Source organism: Chrysemys picta, chromosome 7 (genome assembly GCF_011386835.1).
Source record: "Chrysemys picta bellii isolate R12L10 chromosome 7, ASM1138683v2, whole genome shotgun sequence".
NCBI lineage: Eukaryota > Metazoa > Chordata > Testudines > Emydidae > Chrysemys > Chrysemys picta.
Window position 1 is genome coordinate 4,050,289 of NC_088797.1, and position 13,293 is coordinate 4,063,581.

The 13,293-nt window shown below is 44.2% G+C and overlaps 1 protein-coding gene across 8 annotated transcripts in view; it reads left to right on the top strand.

Annotated features, from left to right (window-relative positions):
- PTPRG (protein tyrosine phosphatase receptor type G) overlaps positions 1 to 13,293 on the top strand; it is a 579,897-nt gene that overhangs the window by 374,891 nt on the left and 191,713 nt on the right. For all 8 annotated transcript variants that reach the window (XM_065550638.1, XM_065550639.1, XM_065550634.1 and 5 more), the window contains one exon: positions 1,573 to 1,668. In XM_065550638.1, the coding sequence (XP_065406710.1) occupies positions 1,573 to 1,668 (96 nt within the window). The remainder of the gene's footprint in view (positions 1 to 1,572; positions 1,669 to 13,293) is intronic.

A 13,293-nucleotide genomic window follows, 5' to 3' on the forward strand; every position in this document is an offset into this window, starting at 1 on the left:
ACCATCATCTAGTGAGCTTCTGTCTGTAGAAGTTAAAATGAACCCTAAGCAATTCAACTTAAAATGAATTGTTTTTAATTTCAGCATCAATGAATGGATGTTTCTCAGTCTGTTTGTTCAAGTCAAAAGCTGGCCAAGCCTGGAGGCACTACATTTGTAAGACACGGCCAGCATCTCTGAGCTCTGTAAATACACTGGTATGGGGGCGGGCGGCGGGGGGATCACCTTCCGTCACTCCCAGACGAGGGTATTTTCCAGTGGATTTTTACAATGGTTGTGACCCATTTGCAAAGTCGTTTTCTTTCTTCATTTCCACTGTTAGAGATTGATCTTCACCCGGGCCTCTTCTTTTCTCCCTATGATAATGCTTCATTAGGTGTGCAGGTGCTGCCATAGTTTCACACCTTTAGAACCAGCGTGTGCTGCCAGAACCCTGGGAATCACTAAACATGTCTGGTAACTATCCCAGGAAGATAATCAAGATTTATTTTGCACTTTGAAGAGGCTAAATGTGCCTTTGATGTGGTTGTAGTGGAAACCTGCCTGTTGAGGCAGCATGATGCCCTGCCATGCGCAAAGCTGCAGAAAGCAGGAGAGAGCGCCGGTACGTATGCAGAAGCAATGATAGGATTTGTTCCACAGCGTGATCTCAGAAGAGCACAAGCCGTCTGTCAGAGCCATCGGAGAGCAGGGAAGGGTAGAAACGTTGTCAGAACCAGCACGTACAGTACCCGTGTTACCGTAGGCCCTTGGGATTAGGAACTGACGGAATTGTGCCCTGTACAGATGCATAGTAAGAAACAGTCTCTGCTTTGAAGTGCTTACAATGTAAATAGCAAATACGGGCAAAGGAAACAGTGAAGAGACTTGCCCAAGGTCACCCAGCAGGCCAGTGGCAGTGTTGGGAATAGAACCTCGGTCTCTTGATCCTCATCCAGTGCTCTTGCCACTGGAACACACTGTAATCGAGGTGCTGATGCTAGTCAAGGCGCATGAGTAGGTGTGAAGGTGCTCTTCACTGGAGCTCTTGAGGCAAAATTGGTTGATGTTTAACTGAAGTCAGGGAAAGGTATGGCACTGTCATACTGACAGCTCTGATTATCAGAGGCTCACAAAAATGCATTGATACCGATACTCTTTTTTAATCTCATGAATTGCTTTAGAAATAAAAAAGTAACGCTCCACATTAAAATGCTGCTTGTAAAAAAAAAAAAAAACCTTAAAAATTTTCAAGATAAACCTGTTTAGCAGCTGTAATAGAACTGGAGAAAAGCCTGTGATGAATAAAGAAATGTGAACATGCTGGCAGTAAATGGGTATGCCATCTAAACAGGCCGGCTGCGCTGTTTATCCATTGGTTTGTTGTTAAAATTCATTGCATTGAATCTGGTCCCTGGTTACTGTCCTAGTAAAGCAGCCATGCCGTTAATCAAAATGCTAGTTAAAGGAATACTGCTGTGTAATATTTTTTATCTTGGATTTGAAACATCTGATTGAAGGGCAGCACCGTATGTCGCCTCAGTTAAAAGTTACAGGAATAGACAATTTATTGGATTGTGTTAATTTTTACAGATGCAGATTTACTTCTACAATCCTGATGACTTCGACAGTTTTGGAGCAGCAATTTTAGAAAACCGGATAATAGGAGCCATGGCTGTGTTTTTTCAAGTAAGTTATACAGTGGCTAAAGTACTAAAACCAAAGAGTTCGCCACCTCTTTTTTATTCATTTTATTCATTGAATTGTTTCTTGTTTAATGGATGCATCTGTTTTCTCGGTCACACCTGTCTAAATGAAAGATATTTCATATTGTCTAATGTGTGATTTAAAATGTAAATAAGTATGTTTAGAAACATAATGAAAAGTTTTGCATGAATTATTCTGATTTTATAGCTACTTGACTCGTGCACAGATTGGCGAGCACATTTATCATGGAACTTACTTTGCTGCTGAAGCATGGTGCTCAGGTTCTCAGAATGTTAACAGACTTATATAAAAGTGCTTCTGTTCGTAGAAAATTTTAAACTCAGACATAATTTGCCAGCAGATTAATCAATAACTTCAGTCAAGTTGTTTTCTTTAGTAGCCTCTGATTCTGAATTGCCGTGGTAACAAGTTCTTGGGCAGACCACGTTTCCAACTGTGTGAATTTATGCGTTTCTTTTTTTCAAATGTATTTTCAAGAATATGAATGTTCAGTTAGTTCATTCGTTGGTTTGGCACACTTGAACCCTGCAGTCCTTTATAGAGACTGCTGCATATGAGGGCTGGCAAGTCAAGTCAAATTGAGGGGGTGTTCAGCAGTGTTGGCCTTTTTTGTCACGTTACAGCAGAAAAGAGGTTTTACTTTTCTGACTGGAGGATAAATTGAGGCGAGTGTGTTGAAGCAACTTTACCCCACTGGGCTGTCACAGAGTAGTATCTAATGAACAATGTGAAACAACTAAAGATAAGCACATAAGAATGGCCAAACTGGGTCAGACCAATGGTCTGTCCAGCCCAGTATCCTGTCTTCCAGCAGTGGCCAATGCCAGGTGCAATTGTAACACCGACAGACCCCGGTTGTCGGCAGGTGGGATCGAACCTGGGACCTCTGGAATTTAGTGTATGAGCCTCTACTGCATGAGCTAAAAGTGAACTGGCTCTTAGCTAAGGATGTAGAGTAGACTCATTAGTTTTTCTCTCTCTAAGTGGTTTCGGTGCCACTAGAGGGGACAGAACACCACCCCCAGAAGGTATGTGGGTTACACAAGGTTCCTTTTTCAGAAGAACAACAAAGCTCATGGTACATCCTGTTTCTCTAATGAGTTTCAGAGGCATCGCACACCTTTGGGAAAGTGGAGGGTTTGTCCTGAAGAGTAGGTTGAGCTTTTTATTATTTTTGTGACGCTGAATTAAAACCTATGACGTGTGATTGCAAGAAGAGGCGATTCTGTTCCATTGAAAGGAATAGGGACACATGGGTAAACGTGTGTCGTCGTCTTTATGTTAGATGGGCAGACCTGACTTCGCTGTCCAAAGTGAATATAGCTCATCTTCTCCTTTTCTTTGATTTTGACCAGATTCCATGTGAATCCTCAGCTGGTATAAATTGTCATACTCCATTGGGTTGACGTCACTGAAATATGCATGGGGAAAGAGGAGTGACAGGGTTGGAGCGGGGGATGGGGCCTTGAGAGGAGGGGCAGAGTGCGGGTGGGACCTGGGGCTGAGCAGAGGAAGGCGTGGGGGTCCACGGCAAAATGTTAAATCAAAATGGGGGTTCTTGGCTACTAAAGTTTGAGAACCGCTGCTCTAGAGTAGCCCTGATTAGGAAGAGCTGTGTCTCATTGGTGGATGAGGCTGGGCTGAGGAGAGCCCCGAAGGCTCCTTTGCCCATTACCCAAGAAGTGGAAAAGGCCCAGGAAGTGGTCAGGGGGAAGAGAGAGAGAAAGAAACTTTTTTCAGATGTCTCTAAAAATTCACTGTGATTATTTTTTGTATTCCTCCACCTGCAAAACCAGGTGCCTTAGTTACTGTATGTTCCACTTTACAAGGCTCAGACGGAGCCATCAAACCCACTAAAAATAATGTAAGATCGTGCGTTAGTATTGTAAAACATCCTGATTTTAAGGTATCTTGAGCCTGGTTGAGTGCTGTGTCTCCTTGGGGGAAGCAGGGAATCCACATTTTTCAAATTCCTAGGCCTGCAAGGCTTTAATGATGTGACATCTGTATGATGATGCAGCTGGGTTTCTGTGGTGCAGGAGCCACCAAATCTGCTGAACACTCTCCCAGATCTCTGATCATTTCCAAAGAAGGGGACTAAGCTAAATCTGGGGCATACTGACCTGATGACAGGCCTGCCTCGGAGCTGCAAAGAAACTTTTTTTTCTCCTAATTTTTCTGCCTCCAAGTTTGAATTATAAATCAGGTATGTGTTAATGATTCACTTTTTGGATCTGTTTGAAGACTGTCTTCAGGGTAGCTGTACGAAAGGATGACAAGTCACCTGTGCAAATGTCTAGCTATCTGGGCCCTGATCCTGCAAAGATTTAAAGTTGTGCTGAATTCGGCACAGCTGGAGTGGCCCCATTGACTTCAAGGTTAAGCAGGACAGCTGCAATCTTGGCCAACACCCAGGGTTGAACTGTGGAGTCTCTAGAGCTGAAAGCAAGTGTCTTGAGCTACAGAGCCATAGTTCATAGCTGTCAGCTGGACCAGACTTGTGTGCTCTATGGATCAGGGATGCAGGACACATGCTGACCAGTGGGTTACATAGGCACATGTGTAAGTCTTTGCAGGATTGGAGGGTTAGGGGATAGGGAAATTATGAAATATGGAACTTCTGTATTTCAGTGGTTCTGAATAGAAAGAAAAAGCTTCAGATGACCTTTGCAATCTGACTTAAGACAAAATAAACAGCTGTAAAATTAAAATTGATATCCCCAAGGAGAAGAAATAGTTATTAACCTTTGCAAACCATGCTGCATATCTAAATATGAAACACCCCTGACTCTCTGAAGGCTTCTTCTTTGCTCCAGTGGGCTTCCATTGTGGTTGTAATCTAGCTGCATATTGCATGCTGGGGCATATCGCAGAGTGGGAGCTAGTGAATCCATACTTAAACCAAAAAAAAGAAGAGAAGGTTTCCCTCTCTACTACTACTAGGTGCTGAATACTTCTCTTAACACAGGGGTTCTCAAACTGGGGGTCGGGACCCCTCAGGGGTCACGAGGTTATTACATGGGGGGGGGTCGTGAGCTGTCAACCTCCACCCCAAACCCCACTTTCCCTGCAGCATTTATAATGGTGTTAAATATATAAAAAAGTGTTATTAATTTATAATGGGGGTCGCATTCAGAGACTTGCTATGTGAAAGGGGTCAGCAGTAAAAAAGTTTGAGAGCCACTGTCTTAACGTCACTCTTTGGGGTATTTTGCAAATAACCTTACTGATCCTGATGTTTTAAATCAGTGGTCCTCAAAGCCGGTCCGCTGCTTGTTCAGGGAAAGGCCCTGGCGGGCCGGGCTAGTTAGTTTACCTGCCACTTCCGCAGGTTCAGCCAATCGCAGCTCCCACTGGCTGTGGTTCGCCACTCCAGGACAATGGGGGCTGTGGAAAGGGCGGCCAGCACGTCCCTCGGCCCACACTGCTTCCCACCGCCCCCATTGGCCTGGAGCGGCGAACCACGGCCAATGGGAGCCACGATCGGCCGAACCTGCGGACGCGGCAGGTAAACAAACCGGCCCGGCCCGCCAGGGGCTTTCCCTGAACAAATGGTGAACCGGCTTTGAGAACCACAGTTTTAAATAACTACTCGCAAGTAGTCACCTTGAAGAATGGTTTTCTAACTTCCGCCCAGAAAATTCCGGGATGTCGCTGTCTGCTTTTTGTGTAATACTACTTGCCCGTCCAATATTAGACTCATTGTTTCCAATCCTTTAGACGCTTGGTTTCAAAAATTTGAAAAATGTGGATTCCCTGCTTCCTCCAAGGAGCCACAGCACTCAACCAGGCTCAAGATACCTTAAAATCAGGATGTTTTACAATACTAAAGCACGATCTTACATTATTTTTAGTGAGTTTGATGGCTCTGTCTGAGCCCTGTAAAGTGGAACACACAGTAACTAAGGCACCTGGTTTTGCAGGTGGAGGAATACAAAAAATAATCACAGTGAATTTTTAGAGACATCTGAAAAAAGTTTCTTTCTCTCTCTCTTCCCCCTGACCACTTCCTGGGCCTTTTCCACTTCTTGGGTAATGGGCAAAGGAGCCTTCGGGGCTCTCCTCAGCCCAACCTCATCCACCAATGAGACACAGCTCTTCCTAATCAGGGCTACTCTAGAGCAGCGGTTCTCAAACTCTCTTCACCACCTAGGAATATGTTTCTAAGTGTTGGATTAATTATGGGACAAAGCTTGTTTTTTAAATACAAAAAGAAAATTAAATAGTGCCTATTTTTCTACATAAATATTGTATCGTGTAATGGATTTGCTAGGGTTTGCCATTAAATGAAGGCTTGAATTATTCCTAAGGTTTTAATGCAGTGTTAGACTGGATTTGTGTGTGCACCACACTGAATTTATGGTCTGGCAGGTGTTTTGTGCTTGACTGATATTCACAAATGTTCCTTCTAAATTCAGGTTCCCCAGTAAGTGAATATTATACTGAGCTATATAATTATTGGTGAAACATTAAATAATTAAGAACCCTTCTTTTCCTCCTTTTTAATAATTTAACTTAAATCATATAAGAATTTTCCTTATTGAATTCATTATGTTTCAAGGGCACTTTCCAAGTATAGTACATTGGATCCGAACTTGACTAAATTGAAGCAATTAGAACTTGGTTGTAATGAGTGCTGATGAAGTCTGTATTTTTCTCATTGCTTTCAGAGACTTTATCTCAAGCCTTATGATTATTATTATTATTATTTTAAATGTTGTCAGGGTAGTTGACCTCATGAGTGAATAAAATTACAAGGTTAAGTTGAATGAGAAATTCTTGCAGGTGCAAGCAGCATGCATTCATAGGTGTTAATCTGAGTTTGTTTGAGTGTGGTTATACTCCTGAAAAATGATTCTCTGAAAATAATACCATGGGGAGTTCCATGTTGATTGTTTCTCAAGGACTCCATATCAGATGTTCTCAGTTTGCAAGTAAAGCAGTGTTTTTTCTGACTGCCAGACTGCGATCTCAAACTGGGATCTGAAAGCCAATATTGTGCATTTGATTTGAAATTCCCCCCCATGCAGAGGGCCAGCATGAGGCCTGTGTGCAATTTAAGTCTGACTTAAGCCCTGATCAGCCTTGATCAAATTTCACCCTGGCAGCTTGTTGGAGATGCACAAGGCAGGAAAGAATCCAGCTGACTCTACCACAGCTCTGTGCTCCTAATAGAAGTCAAAACTCACTTTTGTCATTAAAAATTAGCCAATTCATCTCCTTGGATGCATAGGGAGCAGACACAGACATACATCTATTCTCTCATAGTACAAAGCACCAAAAATGTCATCACAGGGCACAGTAAACAAAACACATGGGAAGAATTGGCCAGCAATTTCCCGCCATGATTCGCTGTCTTCACAGAGCCTTGAGAAGTGCCCCATACTGCATCCCAGCCAGTCATTCTCATTGTCACATTCATGGCAGGTGCCCCCTGCTCCTGGCACCAGTCCCTGCAAACCTTGCTTTGGCAATCTTCTCTGCTCCCATGTCCGACAAACTCAAGTTTGCTTGTCTGATTGTCTTGATAATATCAGGTCTCTCTCCACTTATGTGGTACATTTGGGCAGTTACCTCCTCATTAGTCATATAGGAGGTAGAGCTAATGCACATCAATTGCCTGTAGCATTTCAAATTGAAGGCAGAAAGCCTCTGAATCAGGGTGGATAAAAATCAATGATTTAAAAAAAAAAATTTTTTTAATTGGATTTTTTTTATTTAAATCAGACTTTTTTGAATAAAATGCTTTTTGAGGAAAAAACCTGTCTAAAGATCGTTTTAATTAAGATACATTATAGCTCAAAGATATCTCATCATGGAATAGGGATTTTAAATTCTAATTCTATAGTGTGAAACAATATAGTCATGTTATGTTTAAGAAAAGTTTTGAAAATGAGTTCCAATAGTTCATGGATTAGGGACCCAATCTTATGGGATTCCAGGGGCTTCTGTATAGATGATTTAGGTTACCTTTCTATCTACCCAATGGGACTCAGTGCTCAGTCTAGAAGATACCATCAGAGCTACTTAGTTTTGCAGTTCTCAAACTGTGGATTTGGGTCTCCAGAGATAACATGCTTGTTAACAGCAAAAAAATGTTTTTAAATAAATAAATAAATAAATATCTAGAAGTGAGAAATAACAGACTTCAACCCTATTGTCCCTCTGCAAATTTGTGTACACATAGTCAATGCCTTACCTCTCTCTAAAAGTGCAAAGTTTCAAAAAGTTAAATGAATAGAAGATTGTTGGGGGCGGAATAGATCTGGACAAGGAGAAGAAGTCTGGAGATAAATGTGAGAAGGGAGGAACAGGCAGTAAAAGCAAAAGTGAAACTGTTTGAGCAGCATATTCCAGAAGTCTTGAGGTCTTTCTGAGCGTAACCTTCATTGATTTGAGATCTACCATACCATTCTCTCACTAGATGGGAAAACCTATAGCAACAGGCCATAAAAGAGACCCAGTTTGGGTTTCCTCTATCTCAGAGTTGTGAAGGATATGTATTAAGGTTATAATGACCAACAAGAATGCACTTTTATTTAGAAATACATGATTAAATTGAGTCTTCCTGACTAGTGATTTAAATCAAATCCACCCTGCTCTGAATGTCCTGATTTCTTAGCATCCATGTCTCGCATATGTATAGCAAGATGCTGAAGTCATCGGAGCAGATACAGTGAGGGAAAAGGTGCCATTGTACACAATTGCTGTCCTGACCATAACCTCACTTTAAGCAGCATTCAAGAAATATACTGTATCTATAAGGGAATACAGTAATTACTTGCATACAAACAACAGTAGATTTGGCTCAGCTCATCAAGGACCGTGTCCATGCTGTGAATGTCTTGGATCACGCACCTGTTTTTGTCTTTCCTTTTCACTGCGTGCATCCCTTCTCACTGATGCAGGTGCAGTCCCCGTGAGGCAGTATAGCAACAGTGTGAGAAATGGTTTCAAAGTCCCTGTGATGAGGCTGCAGGATTAAGTTCAGTATCGTTTTTGTGTGCATGGCTCGAGCATGAGAGGGACACGGCTCTCCGTGGCTGAGTAACACAGGGCAAGACAGGTTGCTCGGAGTGTTTTGGGGTCAGTGCCCCATTTTGGGATGGCCAGTTTTTGGCATACACAATTCCTGGCAGGGGTTCACTTTCTTTTTCAGCTTTTTGATGTGCTCTTTGAGTGTCCGTGTTTGGCCTAACCTCAAGGTTTATAAGTGCTCAGGTATTGTACCATCCCATAATATCTACCCACACACTTTCGGTTAGCAGTGCCAGTTTAGCCAGGAATAAAAGATGATCACTCTCTCACAGGATACTCAGGTGTGAGGAGAACTCAGATCAGACCATCCTAGGCTGGACCTTATTGTCTCTTCCCTGACCCCCAGCGGGGCCACGAATCCCAGCAGTTGGCCCACCAAGAAGGGAGGTAGATGGCTTCAGAAACTGGTCACCTGTACATTCTGATTATTTTAAAGAGCTCTTCAGTAGCTCTCCCAGCAGAATGAGGTGGGTGGTGAACTGCTTCTCTCATCTGCCAGGGTTGTGGTGTGTACACCTGATCAAAATTTTCATTTGAAATGTTTTCAGTTGAAAGGGCTTTATCATCAAAATGAAAACTTCTGCAGGAAATGTCTATATTCCAAGTATCTCTTTGGGGTTTCATTGAAAAATCAAAAACAATCAACTGAAGGTTTTTAGCTGAAAACTGAGAAAAGTTTTGGGCTTGAGTTGAAAAAAATTTTTCTTGGGGAGGGGGGCTTTCACCTTTTGGGTGAAAACTCAAAATCTTATGAACAAAAATTTAGATGAAAAGGAAAAGTTTTTCACTTTGAAGGTTTCTCACAGGGACGAAAACCACTTCCTGACCAGCTGTAACAGTAGGCCCCGCTGTCCTTAGCTGTTGGCCCCGTGGAGTGTCCTCTTTTTTTAATGAGGAAATATGGTAACCCTACCTGATGGCGTCTGACACCATGAGTTGCCGCATCAGCCGAGTGTAGCGTTGACCGATTCCACATTCCCTCAACACTCGCTCATTACTGGGGTTCCATGCAACCAAGGCACAGACGATCAGCGCATGTGTCTGAACCTGGTAACCCTTAGCTCTCAAGGTTTCGGCCAGAGGGGCGTATTTCTCCACCTTTCGAGCTTGGGCATCGTGGAAGGCCGGGGTCATGTTCTCAAAGGGCACTGTGACATCCACCATGATGATCTTCCGGTCCTCATTGGTGATGACGATGTCCGATCACAGTTGGCAGTTGGGGATGATGGAGTTCATGGCAACCTTCCCTATGGGTGGCAGGATGGCTCTGACCAGGGATTTTGGATGATGGTGTTTCGCAGCTGCCAGGCTCTGGAATGGGGCTTGCAGCAGAGCTCTTCTTCAGGTCTGGGAAAGATATTCCGAGCTTTACAGCTAAATACAATGTGGAACAGGTAGTTAGCACAAATTTTAAGGGACCTCTGAAGTGGAGTAGTCCATTAACACCTCTGTAGTCATAGGACAAAAATAATGTGTTGGATTTACTGTTTATCACAACAATCTGTAACCCACAACTCCCCCTTTTTTGTCCTATGACTGCAGAGGTGTTAACAGGCCACTCTATCTTGAATGGTCCCTTACAATATGTGCTACCTGCTTATGCTAAACAATTTGTTCTACTTTATTTATTTGTGAAACTCCGAGTACCTTTCCCAGACCTGAAGAAGAGCTCGGTGTGGCTTGAAAACGTGTCTCTCTCTCCAACGGAGGCTGGTCCAATAAAAGATATTACCTCGCCCACCTTGTCTCTCTAATCTCAATGGTGATCATTTTAGTGATGTGCGCACTAGTCTACTACTGTGATTTGGAGTGAAACCAGGTTGTTTCACATTTGAAATATCCACAACCACCAAATATCTAAAGAATCACATCTCAGGGCATGTCTACATTACAAAATTAAATCAATCTAACTTACGGCAGCATACAGCCACCAGAGTAATTACATCGCTTGCGTGTGTCTACACTTTGATCCTTGCGTCGACGATGCGCGTCCTCACCAGGAGCACTTGTACCGATTGTACTCTCAGTTTGGGGCATTGTGGGATGGCTTCTGAAAGCCAGTAACAGTTGATGTAAAAGCAACGCAGTGTCTGCACAGACCCGGCGGTGACCTAAGTACATTGACTCTATGCCTCTCATGGAGGTGGAGTTATTAAGTTGGCGTAGTGGGGGAATTACATCGGCAGGAGTGAAATTTAAATGTAGACGCTTACATAGTTAGGTCGACGTAAACTGCCTTGTGTCGACCTAACTCTGTAATGTAGACCAGGCCTCAGCCTCTACTAGGTCTCCATTCAGCACAGGCTTAATTTAAAGGCTTAAGTTCAATGGGACTATTTATGGGTTAAACTAATGCTTCACATACTTTGCGGGATCCGGGCCCCAGTTACTGCAGTGTGAACAGGGTGTGACCTGGCAACCAAGTGGTGACAGGTCACAAATCCCCTTAATAGTCCTTGAGCCAGCCACTCATATTAAGCAACAGAGGGTCCTGTGGCACCTTTGAGACTAACAGAAGTATAGGGAGCATAAGCTTTTGTGGGTAAGAACCTCACTTGCATCTGAAGAAGTGAGGTTCTTACCCACGAAAGCTTATGCTCCCTATACTTCTGTTAGTCTCAAAGGTGCCACAGGACCCTCTGTTGCTTTTTACAGATTCAGACTAACACGGTTACCCCTCTGATACTTGCCACTCATATTAGTTCATATGAAACATATGTACAAGTCACATTTCAAATGAATAGTTACATGGATTAAATGCATTCTGGGATATTGTGCTGCTCTTTTTTTTAAAACCGTATCACAATGTAATTCATTGCACACTTCACTACTTGCTTTATTAAAACCAAACTGAAATGTGTTCAAAACAAACATATTGCTTTTGCATTTGAAATATTCATCTTCCAAGCATACAGTGGATTCATTATAGTAGAGAGTACTTCAGCCCTTGATTACTGCTGTGAAAGACACAATACTGAATCCCTAAGCACCCGTTAAATATTCGATAGTGCAGAAATTCAGGAGGAGGTAACAGAATTCTTATTTCCACAAGGAGAGTATATAAATCTGTTTTGCCATTTAAAAAGAAAACAGCAGTGATTAGTTAATACATCGCACATAGCTAAACAAATACAGAAGATCCAATAAAAACGAATTTTTAAACCGTTTTTAGAAATGCTTTTCGGCTGCTTAAATATCTCTATAATGATGAGTTGTGCTGGTATCTCGACAAGGTATTTTAGACCCCCAAAGATGCAGCTAGGCACCCAAGGTGGAACTCCCAAGGGGGACTGAGATGCTGCAGTGCTGAGGGTTGCAGGGCCTAACTTTTAGGCACCCTGTGGCCTGGTGGAATTCACAGCCCTGGCAGAGTTACCCTGTACAATGCACGGGGAGAGTCCGGCACCTGAGAATGAGATTCACAAAATCCAGCAAGCTGAGTGGGGAGCCACCTAAGCTAGTCCGCAGGCAGGGCCGGCTCTAACTTTTTTGCCGTCCCAAGCAAAAAAAAAAAAAAAAAGAGTGCCGCCCCGCCGTAACACCACCCGCCCTGTGAGCGCCACGCTGCCCGAAGCCCCGCCCCCCCCCGAGCGCCGCGCCACACAAGCCCCCGCCCCCCCCGAGCGCCGCGCTGCTCAAAGCCCCGTCCCCCTGAGCGCCGTGCCGCCAAAGCCCACCCCAGTGCCGCACCGTGCAAGCCCCCACGCCCCCGAATGCCGCACCGCCTGAAGCCCCCCCCCCCCCCCCGCACTGTGCCACCCAAGCCCCTGCCCCCCCGAGGGCCGCGCCACCCGAAACCCCCACCCCCCCGAGTCCCGCGCTGCCCAAGCCCCCCCCCCCTCTGAGCACCGCCCGACAGAAACAAAAACAATAAAAAACCCCCTCCAGTGCTGCCCCACCGAACCAAAAAAACAACAACCGAGTGCCGCCACGCCCCACGTGCTTGGTTGGCTGGTGCCTGGAGCCGGCCCTGCCAGCAGGATATGCTGAGGAGAGGCGTGTGGCCTATGCCCGGCCCTCAAAAGGTGTCAGGCAGCTAACTCTGGGCTGGAGGGAGGCGCCTACTGTGAACCCTCTTTGGACTTGGGTACCTACGCCAGGTCAGCTGTTTTTCAAGAAAAATGATGGTGGTTGATGGTTCTGCCACCCTTATAACTGTTAGCCCAGTGGTTAGAGCACTCACCGAGGCTGTGGGAGACCAAGGTTAAAAATTCCCACCCTGTCTGCTGTGGGACATGGACCTCCCATCTTGCAAGTGAGTTCACTAATCACTGGGTAATGGGGGATTCTAGGACTGGGCACTCAATCTCTCCTGTTGAAGCAGTTCTGCTGTAGGTAAATAATTAAATAGTCATTGGACCAGAAGGCGCATGAGGGCACTCACCTGGGAGGAGAGAGAACCAGGTCCCAGTCCCATTCCTCCAATTAATATTTAAAAGAAGTGCTAAGATCTGTGTTATACAGGAGGTCATACTAGGCAGTCACAGTGGTTCCTTCAGGCCATGTGATCTATGAACTTCTAAACAGTTAAAGGATGGGTCATATGAA